The sequence below is a fragment of the Staurois parvus genome, unplaced genomic scaffold (assembly GCF_062004578.1).
Source record: "Staurois parvus isolate SC_StPar_1 unplaced genomic scaffold, SC_StPar_1.0 ptg000196l, whole genome shotgun sequence".
NCBI lineage: Eukaryota > Metazoa > Chordata > Amphibia > Anura > Ranidae > Staurois > Staurois parvus.
The window spans coordinates 2,695,823-2,717,522 of NW_028317992.1; the positions used below are offsets into that span (position 1 = coordinate 2,695,823).

The window sequence follows — 21,700 nt, forward strand, 5'->3', positions numbered from 1 at the left end:
GCTATATTTCCTATTTTTAGGACAACATGGCAGGTGATGAGCAGTCATGTGACCCACTCCATGTGGCAGCTGAAAAGGGATGACATGGACCATTCTAAAATGCTGCAAAAGATGGTGAGCAATCAAGCTATGAATAGCATTCCCTTATCTGTTAGAAAATGTAAGGTCAATGACTTTGCATTTCTATACAGTGAACAGTTGACGCCCCTGCCTCCCACTCGATTTGTCCCGTTATTGCATTTGGTATTGTTTTATGGCACTGGCAGTTTGGGGTCCTTGATGGGGATATTAATACGGAGTTTCTTGGGAAAATGGTGGGACCCATCTTGGGCATGGGGTCCTCTAGTTTGGTCCAGTTCAATTCAGAGTGACTGGGTAGTGGTAAGATTAGTAGGTGTCTGAGATCAGCTAAGACACTCCCCGAGGTGGTGTTTGGTGGCTGGAGACATAACTTAGCTAAAGGTGCCACAGACACCAAGGTTTTATTTGGTATTGCCGTCAAGTACCTGCAAACATTGTTGACTGAGATTATTATACTGCGGTGATGTTATTTATAAGTCATTTAATAAAAGATTCGGCCATTTTAATTCCACTTCTGAGTAGTGTCTTTTTTTTGGAGGGGTTACAAGGGGAGGTAGAGTTGGGGAAAGTTATTGAGGTATGGGGTATTGCGGTGAGCTCTGAACTACCCAAGTCAAATAAAGCTCAAGCATCAAGTCTCTCCACCACTCTCCACTGAAGCTCACTGGGAAACTTTCTGCTGACATCCATGCGATAGGGTTTCTCAACCTGGGTTCTGCGGAACAGTATGGTTTCTCCACAAGTTGCTAGGGGTTCCTTGAGCAATAAGCAATTTCTTCCTCTCAGATATATTCCCACTGACACCATTGATCTTTTTAGCTATCTGTAAGGGGAGAAATCTTCCCAATGACCACAAGTGTAAGGAGTTGTAGCTTAGTCATTTTTAGCAGAGGTACCATAAAACTGGAAAGTTGTTTCAAGGGTTGCCCTATGTTGAAAATGTTGAGAAAGGCTGCAATAGACTGTCCTGGTACATGATAGAAGGTTACCTTGTGGCACATAAAAGGACTGACTTGGTTGCGAATTCTCTTTTAGATGTGCAGTAATGGTTTTGCAGACTGGAGAAAACAGTTAATGTACTCACCAGTTGAACTCATTGTAGTCATTGTGAACTTCCCACCAGAAATAAAACCAGGTGAGGGTGAGGAAGAAGGTGAAGGTGAGGATCGCAAACCATAGCAGTTCCCACTGTTGGCATAAAGAGATGACAATGAGCATGAGTGAAATGGACGGAAACAAGTGGTTTACCCTACAGCTAGCAAGGCCTGAACAGATTTATCCTTGGCTATGGATATTTGATTGTCTTTATATAATAAGGGACACTTCCGAATGCTTGGCTTTACATTGTACAGAAGTCATATGTCCTAGGCGTACCATACAATCTTACCCTACAATCTCTGTACAACCAACTTTACTTAACAAAACTTTATGTGGACCTACCTATACTATCTAACCAATTTACATGCAATCAGGCAGGTCCTTGCATTAGATATTTGCTGGTCTCTGTGTCCTGGGACTGAAAGCAAGGTAAAATCCCAAATGTCACAGTTCACAGAAGAAAACAGAAAGGAAATCATCAAATGTAAACAATAGTTCCAGTTTACATGGGATTTCTCTCATATCCTGTCCTGTATTGAGGGAAATGGAATTTAGAATTGAGGGAAACCTCCCCAATGGGAAGGTTTGGCTTTACATACACTTTAGGTATATCAAACTACCTGTAATAATATAATAAATACATAATAAAGCAGATGCTAACTCACATCAAATTAAATTGGAAACATGCCACTGTGCTGAATCAGTCTCCCTTGTAGCTAGCTAAAATCCATATTTTGTCACTGGGTGCTCCACGTTTAATAAATCCTACAATGCTCCAAAAAGCCACAACAAGAAACATTCGTATGGCAACTTATACAATGACTATGTAAAACCACATTTGCCATTCCAGGTCACTGGATACAGATGACCACAAAGCAGCCCTATCTGTCATGCCATTAGCCATTCATTAGCTCCTGAAAACACAACTGGACCTTTCTGCCAAACTACTAACACATTTGCATGGCTTTGTGCTGCAGGATCACCCAATGTATGCAGTTTTCTCATTATGTACCCTCAAAGGGTCCACCAGAGGTCACGTGACATGTAATAGATTCATATAAATGCACGTAAAAATTCTTAATGTGCATCTGTACCCAGTCGATGTTTTCATATTCTCTTCATCAGTAAAGGAGCTTTAAAACAAGCTATTCCTGGACCTTTGTAGCTACAAGTACTGTGAAGCAATGCATTCTCAAAGATCAGAAAATAGAGTCTAAACTTCTAAAGTGTACTGTATATCAGTTGGTTTCCAACAGCATTAAAAAAAAATGACAAATACGGAATAGAATATGATATTGCTTTTTAGATATACACTCAGCAGCCACATTATTAGGTACACCTGTTAAATTGCTTGATAACACAAATCGCTAACTAGCCAATCACATGGCAGCAACTCAATGCATTAAGGCATCTACATGTGGTGAAGACGACTTGCTGAAGTTCAAACTGAGCATCAGAATGGGGGAGAAAGGAGGACTTAAGTGACTTTGACATGGTTGTTGGTGCTAGACGGGCTGGTCTGAGTATTTCAAAAACTGCTGATCTACTGGGATTTTCACGCACATCCATCTCTAGGGTTTACAGAGAATGGTCCGAAAAAGAGAAAATATCCAGTGAGTGGCAGTTGTGTGGGCGAAAATGCTTTGTTGATGTTAGAGGTCAAAGGAAAATGGGCAGACTAGTTTGAGATGATTGAAGAGCAACAGTAACTCATGTCATTATCGGCCAAAATTTCTGAGGAAAGTTTCCAACACCTTGTTGAATCTATGCCATAAAGAATTAAGGCAGTTCTGAAGGGAAAAGGGGGTCCAACCCGGTACTAGCAAGGTGTATCTAAAAGTAGCCGGTCAGTGTAATTAATATTGACCTATAATGCATAATGTGCTGACTTATGTAACCATGAATGGGAGATGTAAATTTACTTGTGTTTGTACGTCAAACATGCCTTAAATCATTTTAAAAAATGGTTAGGCGAGTCTTTAAAACTGCTTGTGCAAGTACCTAAATCTGACTTGGCATTGGCCTCCTCCAAACCCTTGTATGGCAGAGCTCATACTGGAAAAGGGAAAAGAAGCATAAGGAGCCAATCAGTTGTTAAAAGGGAGGAGAGCACAGAGTGGCTCATCAATTTTATGCTTTTCATTCACTTTCCAACCGCAAGTCGGGGCAGGAACAAGATTTGGATGCATTACTTACCTAAAGCAAAGAAAAGTCAGACCTCCAGGCAGGTTGTGTGTTGGGACAGGGCTCTGTAAATCCCAGTAATGAATAGACAGAAAAATAAAACCTTTGCCTGGTAAAACAGCTTAAATGGCTTTCAGCTGTGTATTTAACCATTTGCTTGGAAATCAGCTTTAGGACAGCAGTACAGAGCAGAGTCAGAAAGCTTAAAAAGGAAGGTCTTCCCTAGAAAGCTTCAAGATTTAAACAAGTCAGCAAGTGAAAGAAGCCACTGCGGTATATATTCCAAACTGAGAAACTCCTTAATTTTCAACAAGTCAACCAGCTAGAGCAGGGTCTGCTAGGTATATGTCATAATGAGAATGACAGGTGGTGGGACAACTGCTGGTTTTCTCCTATATCAAGTGTCAGGTTCTGTTGTGCTTTTCTTGCTAGCTCGCGTAATGAAGGAAATGCAGAACATTCACCTTGGCAGTACTGGACCCAACAATTTGATAAATACCTGTATGTGTTGTATGATTCCATGAGTCAGAAGTTCTCAGCGCTTCTTTCTACTGAAACCTTATACCACCCAAGAGCCTCCAATTATCACATGCAATACCTTAATTAGATGCTTCACTTGTAATTCTAAACCATAACCTTTATTAAAAGGATTTCATAACAAACCAAACATAAGGAAATATTCCACAAAAGTGTAATTAACACAAGACAGTTACACTATATTGCCAAAACTTTGTGGACACTTGACAATCACACCTGCATGAACTTGCTGGACATCCCATTCTAAAATTATGGCATTGAGATAAAGTCCCCCCCCCCCCCTTTTCTGGAACAGCCATCCACATTTCTGGTAAGTCTTTCCACAAGCATTTAAAGTGCGTCCATGCAACTAAAAGAACCTTTGTGAGGTCAAATACTGTTTTTGGACAAGATCTGGCTCACAATTAGCATTCCAATCCATCCCAAGGGTGTTCAGTAGGGTTGAGGTGAGGGCTCTCTAATGGCCATTCACGAACCTCCACTCTAAACTCTACCAGGTCTATGCCATGTCTTTATGCATACAGGAATACAGCAGACGTTTCACTAAAACGCAAGGTTCCCTTATTATATTAATAGACGTTCTAATACTTCCTTACACTGTTCCGGTCTGTGTTCCCCATTGAAGAAATTTCCCATGAGATGACAGTAAAAACCTCAGTATTATACCTACCTTCCAACTTTGTGAGATGAAAAATGGCACACATTATAGCACAATGTACAGTATGTAGGCAAAAGGCACACCACTGCCACCCACACAATTACACGAACCATGAAGAATTCATAAGCACATAATTTGATAAACCCAAAAGTTCTTTTTTTTTTTCACTACTACTTATCCTTTAAACTGGCTTTTCAAAACAAATGGGTGACAGGTTTAGTGTAGTATGACCAAAAAGAGGGACAGCTCAGGAGGAAAGAAATTTAATTCCAATAGATGGGCTGTTCCAATGTATGACTTTGTACTGAGCCAGGCAGCCAGGGTGCAGAAAATAATACTCCTGTTTCCAAGTCCTAGGTTCTTTCAAGATGGCCAGATAGATTGCCAAGGTATTGCAATCAAAACACCGGTACTTTCCTCTGTTGCTGTGTGACCTCTTGTGTCAGATAGGAAGTATGTGACGTTATCCTTCTGAACTAGAGGTTGCATGACTTATTGATAAATTCAAAGCCCTCATCTTCCGTAGTGAAGAATAGAATGAACAAAGAAAAGATCTTAATATATGGTAAAGGTGTAGATGGGATCTATCTCTGCACATTGCATAGCGGGGAGCTTCCCTACACAACTGCAACAATCTTGAACCTTTGCTATCTGATGGTCAATAGTAGTGGCGCTCAGATCCTTGTGCACACCTGACAATATTCGTGAACTATAACCATTTGCTGCCTGCTAATAGTACATTTACTGATAGCGGGTGGCAAAGCGACGTACCGGTACAATCGCTCAACACATGCGTACTGGAGAGCCTCTTGGTGGACACAGTGCTCAGCCGTTGTGCTCAGCCGTTGTGAGCAGCCGGAGTATCTGGTATATTACACTGTATATTACATATGGTGTGAATAAAGCTTAAAGGGGGACCTCTTTGCAAACTGGTAAGTGTCCTGAGGAAGGTAGTTTTTCAGCAGCCCGAAGGGGTGACAGACCAAACCGGGACAGAGGCTTTTGGAGGGGACTAGGGACTAGCCTTCAACCCACTGATTATGGCCCATGGAGGAGACCGGAAATTTTGTCTGCTTCTCCCAGTCAGAGCATGGAACTCAGTTTAGCCTCTGATGACGTGGTGAGAGCAGATCAGGCTGTGATGATGGATAATAACTTGAAGAACACAGAGTGAGGATTGAATTAATTCTCTGAATAAAGTCAATACAGCTTCCATTCTGGAGTGAATGGAAAGGTGTAATATTGATCTGGTACAGGTTAATGGTCAGAGGAAACATGGTGGCCCTCAAGCAGACTGGGTTGGAGAAGCTCCTCCACTTGGGACAGAAATATTTATCAGCAATCTCCCTCAAGAAATCTATGAAGATAAATGAATTCCACTTTTTACAGACTGTTGGAATATTGTACGAGTTCTGTTTTATGATGACTTTTCTAGTGGACAGATTATACAAGTGAAAGGAAAACACCTGAAAGACAGCATGTGTAATGTACTTGTATATCCAGGTGTGTGGGGTTGTTGCCGGGCTGTCTGGGGTGTGCTCCTGCCTGGTGGTTGATTAGCTTACTGTTAATTAGATCACTGTTAGCTGTTAATTAGATTGCTAATTGATTAGATCACTGTTAAATGTTCATTGGATGTACTGTTAGATGTACTGATGATATTACCGTTTACAGGTTGCATTGTTCAGGATCATGTGATCATGCACGTATTTGATTTTACGTGGAAAATTCTGTGTGAATTTTGAGTTCCTTGTTGCACCTAAGCTAGTGTCTTCTAGTTCTTTGATGCACTGCCCAGCTATAATACCATAAGCAGTTCTCTGACAGAAGCCCCCAGGGTAGGCCGTCACAGTAATGTTGAAGTCTAACAAAATCCTAGGAATATAAGAATTTTGCACTAAATTGAAACCCAGCATTTGTGTCTGCATGTCACTAATTTCTAGTGTTATAAGTAGGCTAATTACTTGACTAGGTCACAAAATGGCTCCTGTGTATAGATAAAAGGAACATCTGGAAATAATCACGTGTCTTGAAAATCTAGGTTAAGGATCTTATAAAAGGATGATAAATGGATGGACTATTTCCTAGTGAACGTGCATCTCGCCTGATAGCAGAATGATTTCAGAATGAAGCCCAGAATTAGCAATCTATTCAGATCCTACAATCACCAGATATCCATCTTATCAGAGAACAACTTCATTAAGACAAGGAATGAAGGTTGTCTTGTGAACATTCTGTCTCGCATGTTTATCAGTGACCTTCACCAAAGGAGTCTGGAGAACACATGAGCAGAGACATCGGAGGGAAGATGAATGTCTAGAATAAAATTACGGAATCGGATACCACCAATTGCTAGTTGTTAATGTGATTAGAGGAAAACCATACACTCTATGAAAAAAAGAAAAACCGGCAATATAAATCAGTCACACACTGTACTGTCAGTTTAGAACTTCATGCCTGTTGGTGAAAGCGACGTACCAATTAATATGAGATGACCATTTCCCAGTCTGGTCTATCCCGTCTATAGGTAAACCCCAATTCCCAGTTAATCATTCTTGGAGGACGTGCAAATTAACAATTTTGACATTACAATGCCTTGAAAACGTATTCATACCCCTTGAAATTTTCCACATTTTGTCATGTTACAACCAAAAACGTAAATGTATTTTATTGGGATTTGATGTGATAGACCAACACAAAGTGGCACATAATTGTGGCGTGCAAAGAAAATGATAAATGGTTTTTGAAATTTTTTTACAAATTAATCTGTGAAAAGTGTGGCATGTATTTTCAGCCAATACTTTGTAGAACCACCTTTCACTGCAATTCCAGCTGCAAGTCTTTTTGGGGATGTCTCTACCAACTTTTCACATCTAGAGAGGGACATTTCTGCCCATTCTTCTTTGCAAAATAACTCAAGCTCTGTCAGATTGGATGGAGAGCGTTTGGGAACAGCAATTTTCAAGTCTTGCCGCAGATTCTCAATTGGATTTAGGTCTGGACTTTGACTGGGCCATTCTAACACATGAATATGCTTTGATCTATACCATTCCATTGTAGCTCTGGCTGTATGTTTAGGGTTGCTGTCCTGCTGGAAGGTGAACCTCCACCCCAGTATCAAGTCTTTTGCAGACTCTAGCAGGTTTTCTTCTAAGATTGCCCTGTATTTGGCTCCATCCATCTTGCCATCAACTCTAACCAGCTTCCCTATCCCTGCTAGAGAAATGCATCCCCACAACATGATGCAGCCACCACCATGTTTCACGGTGGGAATGTGTGTTCAGGGTGAGGTGCGGTTGCTTCTCTGATTAATACTCTCCTTGCCCGGCTTGTCAGTTTAGGTGGACGGCCAATCTATTGGCAGGTTTGGAGTTGTGCCATAGTCTTTCCATTTTCAGATGATGGATTGAACAGTGCTCCGTGAGATGTTCAAAACGTATTATTTTTTTTTATAACCTAACCCTGCTTTAAACATCTCCACAACTTTATCCGTGACCTGTCTGGTGTGTTCCTTGGCCTTCATGATTCTGTTTATTCACTAATGTTCTCTAACAAACCTCTGAGGGCTTCACAGAACAGCTGTATTTAACCTGAGATTAAATTACACACAGGTGGACTCTATTTACTAATTAGGTGACTTCTGAAGGTAAATGGTTCCACTAGATTTTAGTTAGGGGTATCAGAGTAAAGGGGGCTGAATACACATGCACGCCACACTTTTCAAATATATGTAAAAAACATTTTGAAAACCATCATTTTTCTTCCACTTCACAATTATGTGCCACTTTGTGTTGGTTTATCACATAAAATCCCAATAAAACACATTGTTTGGTTGTAACATGACAAAATGTGGAAAATTTCAAGGGGTATGAATACTTTTTCCAATTCACTGTATGCCCTATTGCAGTAGGCCTGGTGTATCCGGCCCTCCTTGGGTGATATTTATAGAGTGAGTTTATTAGGGAAAAAAAAAAATTGGTCCATCGCTGGCCACGGTTTATGGTTAAAAATAAATCAGTGGAAAACGTAAAACCCAATTCATGGGTCAGAGCCAAGGATCACAGCAGCTATTCGCATTTTTGTATATCAAAGCACCCTGGATTTCTTGGGTCCTCAAGTGCTTTGCAAAACACTGAAACATCTAGAAGTGCAGAAGATAAATGTAAGTGGCATTTTAAAAAATGAAATCAGTCCAGAGGTTTATGTAAAGGGATTAGTCTACAGTAAATGCTGGAGAGTTGGAGCAGACCTCACGCTACATACAAAGCAAGGTCCGCTTATAATGTTGGGGAAATCATTTTCAGGCCAAAAATATTACTTTGTTGGTGTGCTAAAAAGAACAAAATTGCTCATGCAATGCAAAAGGGTTATACAGTTGCAAGAAAAAGTATGTGAACCCCTTGGGATTACGTGGAGTTTTGCATGAATTGGGCATAAAATGTGCTCTGAACGTCATCTAAATCACAACAATAGAAGAACACAGTCTGCTGAACATAATACTATACAAACATTAGATGTTGCCATGGTTTAATTGCACATAACATGTAAACATTCACAGTGCAGGGAGAAAAAAGTATGTGAACCTTTGGACTTAATACCTGGTTGACCCTCCTTTGGCAGCAATAACCTCAACCAAACGTTATCTGTAGTTGCAGATCAGACCTGCACAACGATCTGGAGTAATTTTGGACCACTCCTCTTCACATAACTGTTTCAGTGTAGCAATATTCTTGGGATGTCTGGTGTGAATCGCTCTCTTAAGGTCATGCCACAGCATTTCAATCGGGTTGAGGTCAGGACTCTGACTGGGCCACTCCAGAAGGTGTATTCTGTGCAACTGTATAATAACAAAATGCAGCGCTCCTAATGAATAATAAAGTGACATAGTGACATATAATGCTCACTTTTATGCGCTAGTGGGTGAACATATAAGTGGTGTCTTTAATAAAGACAATAATTGATAAAACGGGCCATCATCTCATAGTAACATATCAACAGCGCATAACTAAATATATAAAAGTCCTCAAGATATTCAGGCAAGGTGTGTAAATTTTCCCAAAATTGGAAGATATCAACAATTCCCATGGAGACTTGCATCAATGGTAGTAAATGCTCGTGACTTCTGTGATATGGAGACAAAAAGAGGTGTGCTTGCACTCACCAGACTTTTGATATTACGCATGTAATATAAGGGCACTGGTAGTCATCTGGGACCCGGTAGGTTACAGACACTCCAATGGTACTGGGTACAACCTGGGAAAGACCTCCAGACCTCTAGGTGGACCCTCTCAGCGGATGAGGACTGCTCGTTGTTGTTAATACCCAGCAATCAATGAATTTGGCAGAAGCACCACCTTAAGCAGCTCAAAGTAAGCCACCAAGACAAAAGGGCTGATATAGTGTAGCAATTTTTATTATGCCAATGATGGTACATGAATCAGGGCAGCATACTGTTTTGATATAGTCTAGTATCTATCAGTAGCCATAAGTAAACATAGGTGGGTAGCAGCAGCTACAGGTAGGTGGATAATAGCAGCATAGTAATGGTCAGCAAACAAATGTGGACTAACATGCATGAAAGTCAGAAGAAATTCAAATCCAAGATGGCCGCTGGCCTAGCACATGGCTCTCAGCAGCTAGTAAGGACGTTGGTGCGGCAAGCCAATACCCCGACGCGTTTCATGCAATGGCACATTGTCAGAGGGTCCACCGAGAAGTCTGGAGGTCTTTCCCAGGTTGTACCCAGTACCATTGGAGTGCCTGTAACCTACCGGTGCCCTTTTATTACATGCGGAATATTATCATAAGTCTGGTGAGTGCAAGCACACCTCTTTTTTCTCCATATCACGGAAGTCACGAGCACTTACTACCATTGATGCAAGTTTCCATGAGAATTGTTGATATCTTCCAATTTTGGGAAAATTGACGCACCTTGCCTGAATATCTTGAGGACTTTTCTATATTTATTTAGTTATGCGCTGATGATATGTTACTATGAGATGATGTCCCGTTTTATCAATTATTGTCTTTATTAAAGACACCACTTATATGTTCACCCACTAGAGCATACAATTGCGCATTATAGGTCACTATCTCACTTTATTATTCATTAGGAGCGCTGCATTTTATTATTTAGGTTTCAAGATTTTAGGGGTTAATCTTATGCAAGCTGCTTTTTATACCATATTTTAAAGCGCTCGCTTTACCATTTCTATTGTACAGTGCAAAAGGGTTAAAGCAGAACTAAACCACAAAGCAAAAATGTAATGTACTGCAGCTTACCAATCAATACATGTGGTGGATGCATTACTTTTTTAGTTTTTTTTTTTTTTCCTCCTCTATATTAACCTGGTGACCTGGCCAGTAACACACCTCCTGTATTCGAGCACCCCGACTCTGGATGAAAGAGAACAGGGGGCACCTTTGGACAGCAGCATTATCAGTCTTTGAGGAGGAGAGTGTTAGATGTACTAGCAGATTTAAATACACTACCAAATTGAAGCCAATCTCCAGCTAACACTTTATAACCAGTTACAGCAACATTGTTTTTTCTTTTGGGATAAAGGTTTTACATAAATAAATCTGATCATTTTAGGCACCACTGACAGTGTTGAATGGTTTGTCTCATCCCTCTGAAGCAAGCCTAAAAATGGAAACTAATACAGCCTTCGCATCTAAGAATTTGTATGTATGTAATAAATGTTTGCTTTTGGATTTAATACTGCTTGGTGACCAGATCTGCAGTGATAAGATCTTTCAGCTGTTACCCAACCAGTCTGGAACGCAGTCCTAGTTATCTGGCAACAATCGTCTCTTCTGATCTGGTATTAGTAGCATGGACAAGACATGTGGCTTTTGGGTTTAATACAGCTTTAAGACAGGAGAATTTTTTGGTCCATATTAGCTTCTTTACACTTCCAGAACACTCCATACCAGGGTCCCCAAACAATAAGGTCAGTTCTTACCTGTCCGTTTATGTCAGTTCCAACCACCGCTCCTTACTGTCAAATCCATGACAGTTTTGGCTGCTTATGGCCAATAAGACAACATCCCAGGGTACCCAGTTGACTTGCATACATGGTGTTTTAAACTAGAAGTACCTTAACTATATTTTTTTTGTAATTTACAGATCTTAGCAGAATGCTGTAGTTTCATGGTTATAACATAACAATGCTCAGAAAAGCACCAGAGATTTGCCTCCGTCTTCTAACCTACTTATTAAAACTTTCAATCAATCCCAAACCAACAAGAAGTCCTTCTGAAACCACGGCTACTAAAAGCAGCAATGTAATATAACATCATAACTTTCCAAGGATGCAATACAGCACAAAATATGAAAAAAGAGAAAGTAAAAAAATTCTAGGCACGTATACTTGTGGTCAAGACTTGATCTTTATACGCTTATCGCATCCAATAGACACCGTGCACAACAACCTGCAATCCCGGATAGGCACTGAGCGGAAAAAAAAACATTAAACATTCCACTTTAAAATGGCTTAAATCTTCTCCCTCTTAACACATTAACACATTATGCTGACGCCGTCTGCTATGCCAGAGATTTCAGACACTAACATTCAAAAATAACAGAGGCATCTGTGCGGCGCAGTGCATTCATCTGTGCGGATGAGAATAAAGCTTTGTTTATTGGAGGAGATTAAGAGGAACTATTAAAGAAGCACTCCGGCAAAGGAAACCTGCATGGAGGGAAATATGGAGGTCACTGCTGGCCTCATTTTGAAAATATTATCAGACATATTTTTGCAAACAAGTATCCAAGATATAATGAAAATCGAAGTCCAGGCATTTTTTTTTTAGTGAAGGTCTATTCATATCGGCAGCAGCATTACAAAGCAGTGACTGGTCTGGGACCTGAAGCAGCGGAATCACGGCAGTGCCGATGCGCCACATCACACTCTTCACTTTCTATTTTAAATGAACTTTACTGAAATGCCATACAGTGACATTCATTGATATTTATGGGCTGCCACGCAAGTGCATCAAGGTCCCCACCAGAGTGGCCCCTTACATCAGGGTCGCCACCAGAGTGGCCCCTTACATCAGGGTCGCCACCAGAGTGGCCCCTTGCATCAGGGTCGCCACCAGAGTGGCCCCTTACATCAGGGTCTCCTTCAAAATCCCCCCTTACATCAGGGTCCTCATCAGAGTTGCTCTTTACATTAGCGTCCCCATCAGAGTCACCCCTTAAATCACCTACCACATCAAAGTCGCCCCTTTCATCATGCTCCTTTCATCAGGGTCACCCCTTTCATCATGGTCCCCATCAGGGTCGCTCCTTTCATCAGGGTCACCCCTTTCATCATGGTCCCCATCAGGGTCGCTCCTTTCATCAGGGTCACCCCTTTCATCATGGTCCCCATCAGGGTCGCTCCTTTCATCAGGGTCACCCCTTTCATCATGGTCCCCATCAGGGTCGCTCCTTTCATCAGGGTCCCCATCAGGGTCACCCCTTTCATCAGGGTCCCCATCAGGGTCGCCCCTTTCATCAGGGTCCCCATCAGGGTCGCCCCTTTCATCAGGGTCCCCATCAGGGTCGCCCCTTTCATCATGGTCCCCATCAGGGTCGCCCCTTTCATCATGGTCCCCATCAGGGTCGCCCCTTTCATCATGGTCCCCATCAGGGTCGCTCCTTTCATCAGGGTCGCCCCTTTCATCAGGGTCCCCATCAGGGTCGCCCCTTTCATCAGGGTCCCCATCAGGGTCGCCCCTTTCATCAGGGTCCCCATCAGGGTCGCCCCTTTCATCAGGGTCCCCATCAGGGTCGCCCCTTTCATCAGGGTCCCCATCAGGGTCGCCCCTTTCATCAGGGTCCCCATCAGGGTCGCCCCTTTCATCAGGGTCCCCATCAGGGTCGCCCCTTTCATCAGGGTCCCCATCAGGGTCGCCCCTTTCATCAGGGTCCCCATCAGGGTCGCCCCTTACATCATGGTCCCCATCAGGGTCGCCCCTAACATCATGGTCCCCATCAGGGTCGCCCCTTACATCATATTTCCCTTCAAATTCGTTTTTACATCAGACTCACCTTCAAAGTCACCCTCTTGCATCAAGGTTCCCTTCAAAGTTTCCCTCTTACATCAAGGTCCCCTTCAAAGACGCCCCTTACATAAACATTCCCATCAGAATGACCCCTTACGTCAGGGTCCCCAACAGAGTGGCCCCTTACAACAGCTACCCGATTAAAGTCTCCCCTTAAATCAGAGTCCCCTACCGAGTCGTCCCTTACCTTAGGATCCCAATTAGAAACCGGCACCAATTGAACTGAATCTCCAATCCACTAGCTGCTGACCAGATAAAATCTTGTAGGCGGCCTAATTTTTGATTCCCCTAAACTATGCAAAAATAATGAGCCACCCAACACAAATTGTTTTCTTCTTCTGATTGAGATATATATATATCTATATATATATAGATATATATCTATATACACACACACACGCGCACACACCTTCCCATATGTATACATTTTATTGTTCGCCCCCATGAAGCTGGGATGATGGATGAAATCCGTTCTATTTAGAAGACACATGCCTCCTCTCCAGTGCTGAAAGGAATAGCCGCCACACAACACCAATAACTGCATGAAAAGATCAACTAACGAGGCAAATTAGCTGGCGGCTTTCATTGTCCTTCACTCTTAACACATCATGCCTGAAGAAAGTCTATAATTGGAAAGTCAAAGTTCAGCTGCAAGGAAAGTCACATGGCACAAAGGAGAATAAGATGTGCACTACTAGGACAAAGTACTGTACCCATATAATGTACCAACACAACACTGCCACAAAGCAAGAAAACCGATCAAAACTGCAACAAGAGCAAATGGAAGGATACTAGTTCTCCCATCTGCCAGCCTATACCGATCAGAAGTCCTAACTTCACTTGCCACGGATTAGTAATTCGGTAATGAAGCCAGGGGTGTATTTACCACAAGGCAAACAAGGCATTTGCCTAGGGCGGCATTTTTAAGAGGGGGCAGCACTGCCCCCTCTGGAAAAAAAAGGGACACACATGGCATGGGGACCTGATGGGTTCCGGGATATACTGTGGGTTTCATGACGGTGTATGCACAGCTCGACTCTCGTTCCTGGGGATGTCCGGAGCTGTGAAGGTGAATGTCTCTCTCTCCCCATGGGTGATGGTGGCTAGTATATGGGGGGCAGTGGTAGTGGAAGGCTCGGGTGGAGGGCAGGGGTGTTCTTGGTCAATGTCAGGCTCCTTCTGCATGCGGAGGGGCAATTTTTGTGTTGCCTAGGGCAGCACAAAACCTAAATACACCACTGAATGAAGCCACTAAGAACCAGGTAACTAGCATTTTTAGGAGATCAGCAATGGCTGCCTACATAACTGTCTTAATATAGATTGCCTTTAGCCTTGCTTTAGACCAAGTGGTGAGGGATTACAACCCCTGTCAGCTTTTTAATTGTCTGTGTCCTGATCAACTGAAAAGGAAAATTGACGCACCCACCACATCCAAAGGCGGGGAAGCTGCAAAATATTTCATTTTCATTTATTGGTCCAGATACGCTTCATGGCCATACAAAGGCCATATCACTGGTAGTGCTTGCGTAATGCCATTCCTGGGACCCGCTGCCACCATGTACAGCCTCCCATTGAGTTGCAGTCCAGCATAAGCAATGCAAATATTGTGCATTTTGAGCACAGGTCAGTGTGCATGTGGGTGCCTTTACGTAACCGCCTATGCACAACTGCCTCTTCTAATGCATCTCAATGGGAGACTGTACATGGTAGCAGAGGGTCCCAGGAATAGTATTATGCAGGCTCCGCATGTGCTACGGCCATGTGTAGAAGGCTTTAATGGTTTAGTCGAAATGCTTATATATGGATGTTTTTACTTTAACCACTTGACCTCCTGAGGATTTACCCCCCTTAATGACCAGGCCTCTTTTTGCAACTCAGCGCTGCACTAATTCAACTGATAATTGCGCGGTCATGCAATGCTGCACCCAAACGAAATGTACGTCCTTTTTTTCACACAAATAGAGCTTTCTTTCGGTGGTATTTGATCATCTGTGCGCTTTTTATTTTTCATGCTATAAACAAAAAAAGGCCAAAAAGTTTAAAGAAAAACAATATTTTTTACTTTCAGCTATAAAAAATATATAGTAAACTCAAAGTAGGTTATAAATTTAAGCCAAAATGTATTCTGCTACATGTTTTTGGTAAAAAAAAATCCCAATAAGTGTATATTGATTGCTTTGTGTGGAAGTTATAGCATCTACAAACTATGGTATAGATACTGCAATTTACGCCTTTTTTTGCTATACAGCGCTGCGCTAGTTTAATGGATAATTGCGCAGTCATGCAATACGGTACATAAATGAAATTTACATCCTTTTTTTCCCACAAATTGAGCTTTCTTTCGGTGGTATTTGATCGCCTGTGCGGTTTTTATTTTTTGCGCTGTAAAAAAAAAAAAAGGCTGACAATTTTGAGGGAAAAAAAAACAATAATTTTGGACTTTTTGCTATAAAACATGTCCAGTAAAAAAAATTAAAAAATCAAATTTAGTCATAAATTTCTGCCAAAATGCATTCTGCGACATGTCTTTGCTAAAAAAAAACCCAATATGTGTAAATTAATTGGTTTATGTGAAAGTTATAGCGTTTACAAATGGCGGGAAAGATACTGGGATTTTTAGTTTTTTTTTTATACTAATAATGGCGGCGATCAGTGACTTATGGCGGGACTGCGGCGGACATTCTGACATTGGGGGGTACTGACTTGGGGTCACTGACATCCCCAGTGACACCAATACAGTGATCAGTGCAAAAAAAAAACCACTGACACTGTACTAATGGCACTGGGGAGGAAGGGGTTACCTTTATTTTTCAGGGAAGGGTTATCTGTGTGATGGGAGTGTTTTACTAGGGGGCGGGGGGTGTGCTGGATGGGGACAGGCTGATCGGGAGAGAGAAACTCTTCTGTCCCGAACAGCTTGTACTCAAGCTGTCAGGGAAGTGACAGAAAGCACAGCTACTGCAGCTGTGCTCTCTGTCACTGATTGCCGCCGATCGCCGGAAGATAGCCGGTAAGGACCGGCTGTGACCCGGCGACTGATATCCGCGGCCGTGATTGGCGGGACAGGTAGGGTGGCGGCGCGCCCCCTACCTGTTTTAAAACGTGGTTTTGCCTGCCTGTGCCGCCCTGCCACCGTTTTTATACAGTGGCTGGGCGGCAAGAGGTTAATATGTTACCCCAACATGGCGCCCGACCCCAGCCCTTCTCACCAACTCATGACAAAAGGACCAGACAGACAATCTCACACTGCGCTGTCAGTGGCGTAACAATGCCACTCTCAGCTGCGCACTGCACCAAGATTTTCCAGCCTGCGAGCCACAATCTAGGTGCCAACAGCCTGTGAGTGATTTTCACTGGGTTAGGTTAATTACGAAATTAACCCTTCAAACTCCAAACTGCCACCAGGTCGCTTTGGGACTATCAACCCTTCACTATATTAGCAAGAACAAATGTGAACAATTAGCGTCTGTAAACACACACTGTCACCACAGACAGGTATATTCAGAGGATTATTATATACAGCAGCACTCTTCAAGAGACAGGGATTCTTTAGTTTGCATTAAAAGCCTTAAAAGTAATTTTAACACTTTTCAAAACAGGGTTAATTAATAAAAAGGTCAAATGGTGCAAATAATATATTTACAGAAAGGGATGTTACAAAGAAATAAAGAGAACAATAAAGCAACAGAGAAATAAATGAAAGGAGTTAAGAAAGCAAAATACTTGCAAAGTCCTTGGTTTTAGCACAGTCCAATTGTCCGAGCAAAAACGTGTCCTTGGCCTCTTGGGTGTTCCTTGGTTGATGTTAAATGAGAGCTTGCTTACTAGATCTGGTCAGTCCCTTTTCTGTGATATCAAAGGGGTGTCACCAAAGACCAACTGACTAATCATCTGGTTTAAGGGATGGGTGCTGGGAGGCCACCATGTTTACAACCAATTCCCAAATACAGTTTTACACTAATACTAACAACTTCCAATATCTGCAGGTGGTATTTTAGAAAATGGCAGAATATTATTCATAATTCTATTTTGAAAACAGAGATATCAAACACAGCGTACCTTGTCACCCAGAAGGGAGGAGACTGCTTTCTCCCCTTTCTTATGTGCTAGGGGAGTCAAGTATGACCTTTATTTGTTCAGTGTGATATTCCCCAAACATATAGCTAATATTAATGTGTCCTGTTCCTGTTGAATTCTATGAATTGTATGTGGAATTGGAACCTTGTGAAATAGATGTTTCATGGCACACTCTGAATTCCTAGAGCCTTAATGGCCTTACAGGTAATGTGCAACGGCTTGACTGAGTTATTTTACGATGGGGCAGAGGAAATTGTTTTTCATAGTCCCTGGAAACAGACATCCTGACAAGACTAGATGTTTACAGCTCTGACCAGGTGTGGACACTGCGTCTATTTGTGTTTTAAGATAAGAGGTTCTTTTGAAGTTCGTTAAATGTTACAGCTACAAATTCTATAGTTTGTTGGAGTGAAGGATGGGAGACCTTAACCAAATGGCTGTCGCATACAGCTTTCATGTCTCTATTGCGCACAATCCTTAGAGCATCACATTCTCTTTGTATTGCTTCCTTTGTGTGGAATCCCTGGTGTTCCTGACAGTCCCTCTGCTTTTCTATTATAAACTGACCACGCTAGACAAGACAGCATAGCATGGTCAGTATGTCTATATAAACAAACACACACAAATGTTTTGCTTTTATTTCCATTTTAAACTGAATGGGTTGTTTTACAAGGTGACTGCTTTTATATACTTTAATCCTTTCTCTGCCAGAGCCGTTTTTGCTTTTTTTTTTTTTCTTTCCTCCATACGTTTAAAAAATAATTTTAGGCCTGAAGATTGCATAAACCCCCAAAACATATTTGCTCTGAAAGCAGACACCCTTGAGAATTAAATAGTGGTACTTTCAATTTTTATGTCACACACGGTTACTGCAAAAGTCTAGAAAACGCAACATTTTTGTAAAAAATACACCAAATTTAATTTTAAGGCACATCATCACAATAAATAACCCAATTGTTGGGTAAAATATAAAAAGATGAGGTTGCAACAAGTAAATGTGTATCGCAATCAACATTTTCATGCGTAGACACCACTGACATGTGCATTTACGTTTGCACATGTGTGCATATATGTGGGGGGGCCTTCAAAAATGTTTTCGGTGAATTCTATATGCTTGGGTGTAATTATTTACGTTTTTTTTTTTTTGTATAACATAGGAAACGAGGTCTCCGATGTGATGATTTGTTGGTTACAGGTTCTCTTTATTGAGACATCCCGGGTCTAAAATACCCTGCATATCTCCTCTATGTTCCACTGAATGTAATGCAATGCAGATCGCCTTGCATTACATTCTTTCCCAGCCATACTGTCCAGGTACAAGACAGGGGGGCCAGAGGGTGACGCTTTACACATCGCTTCTGGGTCAGCAACAAGAAGGGGAGGAGAGCAGAGGCATGTCCACTCTACTCCCTCCCCTCTACCTGGTAACACCCACTATGCTGGTCCCGGGCCTGTAGATGGGCAAGTGGAGCCCGGGATACATGGTGGGGGGCGTCCATTACCGAGGGTGTATAAAAGCAATCCAGTGCCGCCGGACTGCTTTCATCTGACAGCCAGAAGTCGGCTTGCCAGATTCACAATCTCAATGGCTGAATTTACCAAGACTGTGTGTAAATCCCCCGCTGCCAGGTCCTTACAACATATGGACCCGGCAGCAAAAAGGTTAAAGTAGTCCCAGTTCAGGCTGCATTCACATGTGAGCAATTTTTAGACTTTTTATCTTTTGCATGCATAAACAATAGTTTTAGAAGAGCATTTTAAGTGTTTTCATGTGTACTCAAGTTTTAGGCATTTTGGTTTTAGCCAACGGAACCAATTCTAAAAAGCCTGCCGAAATTTGTGAAAATGCTCAATTCAAGTCCAGGACGCCAGAAAACACCCCAATTCTGCTTCAAAAGTCGGCAGAATTGGACTCTTCTGGAGCGTCAGTCACCGAGCAACAGGCGTCTCTGTGCTCATATGAACAGCCGCCATTGAAATACTTGGGATTTTGGATGTTTAACTTCTTGCAGCTTCGAGCTACAAAATGCTAAGGTGTGAATGGGGACCCCATAGGAGCAAAAACATCTTAGCGTGCACGCGCCCCCCCCAAATAGTGAAGACATAGGCAGGTAAGCAGAAAATATTTCCCTGCTCCATTTGACACCCCCTATTTGAGACCGTTACATTGAGAGGGGTGCCATCTGTTATTTGGGGACCCCTCTGAGATGTAGGATGCGGTGCGTTGAGGTCATGTGCAATTTTGACACGTGGACGCGTGTTGAAGGAACATTAGGAATTAATAGGTGCACCCCTAAAACATCTGAACAGCACATGTGAGTACTGCATGCGTGGGTGAGAACTGGATCTAAAAAGTCTTTAGAATGTAAAGATTAGGAAAAAAAGAAAAAAAAAAATCACATTAAAAATTATTATATTATTATTATACAGGATTTATATTATACAGGATTTATATTATTATTATACAGGATTTATATCGCGCCAACAGTTTGCTCAGCGCTTTACAATATAAGGGAGACAATACAGCAACAATACAATTCAGTACAGAAGGAATAGGAGGGCCCGGCTCATGGAGCTTACAATCTAAAAATGGAGTTTTGCTTTAACAAGCAGGCTTTGGACTAAGAAAACACAGAAGCGAAGAGCACATGATGGCCTGCGCCGTGTTCACCTCGACACGGATGACAGCGGTAGAGTCATCACAGGGGAAGCCTGTCAGCAGACGCAACGAAGCGCGGCAGAGAGTCAGGTCACCCCCGCACTCAGAGACGGAACGAGACAGGAAACAGAGAAGTTCTGTACATCTCAGTGAAAGGTTACGGAAAGATCCAGAAACTCAACGGTATAATTTCAGAGACTTTCACCACATGCTGGTTACAGTTCCTTAACCACTTGCCCTCCAGAGGATTTACCCTCCAGGGTATTGACCAGGACATTTTTTGCAACACGGCGTTATTTTAACTGACTATTGCGCGGTCATGCAACGCTGCACCCAAATGACATTTATATCATTTCTCACAAATAGAGCTTTCTTTCGGTGGCATTTGATCCCCTCTGTGTTTATTTTTTTTGTGCGATAATCAAAAAAAAACCCCAACAATTTTGAAATAAAACAATATTTTTGACTTTTTGCTATAAAACATATCCAATTAAAAAAATTTAAAAATAAAAGGTCTTCATAAATTTAAGTCAAAATGTATTCTGGGACATGTCTTTGCTGAAACAAATCCCAAAATGTATTCTGCTCCATGTCTTTGCTAAAACAAATCCCAATACGTGTAAATTAATTGGTTTACATGAAAGTTATAACGTCCACAAAATGGCGGTGTATATACACACCGGAATTTGGGTTTATTTTTTTTTGGTACTAGTAATGGCGGTGATCAGCGACTTACAGCGGGACTGCGGCGGGCATTCTGACACTGACAGGGAACTGTCACTGACATCCCCAGTGACACTAATACAGTGATCAGTGCTAATAAAAAGCACTGACACTGTACTAATGACACTGAGCAGGAAGGGGTTAACATCTGACGCGATCAAAGGGTTAACAGTGAGCTGTTTTACTTGGGAGACATGCTGCTTTGTATTTCTCTGCTGTGCAGAGAGATATAAAAAGCAGCATGTCCATGCTGACAGGAGAGAGACCTGTGTTGTTTACACAGGTCTCTCCCCTGGCAGCTTTGCCCACGATTACCAAGTCCCGCCCGGGACCCAGTGATTGACATCACCAGCAGCCAATAGCGGTGCGGGTAGGGTGGTGCTCGCCCATGCCCCCTACCCGGAAAATGCAAATCACGTATATATACACATGATTTTGCGCAGCCGTGCCGCAGTGTAGCAGTACATCTACGGCAGGCAAGTGGTTCTACCATGGAAAATTTTTTTGCACACACATTAAAAGAACAGCATATTTTGCTAGAAAATTATTCTGAAACTCCAAACAATTATATATTTTCTGAAGGCAGAGGCCCATGAGAATAAAATGGTGGAAGTTACAATTGTTTTATA

At 42.1% G+C, this 21,700-nt stretch overlaps 1 protein-coding gene across 6 annotated transcripts in view; it reads right to left on the reverse strand.

Moving 5' to 3' along the window:
* GDPD5 (glycerophosphodiester phosphodiesterase domain containing 5) overlaps positions 1 to 21,700 on the reverse strand; it is a 344,747-nt gene that overhangs the window by 100,375 nt on the left and 222,672 nt on the right. For 5 of the 6 annotated variants that reach the window (XM_089678003.1, XM_089678001.1, XM_089678002.1 and 2 more), the window contains exon 3: positions 1,166 to 1,269. The exons of the other annotated variant lie outside the window; for it this stretch is intronic. In XM_089678003.1, the coding sequence (XP_089534129.1) occupies positions 1,166 to 1,269 (104 nt within the window). The remainder of the gene's footprint in view (positions 1 to 1,165; positions 1,270 to 21,700) is intronic. 6 annotated transcript variants of the gene reach the window in all.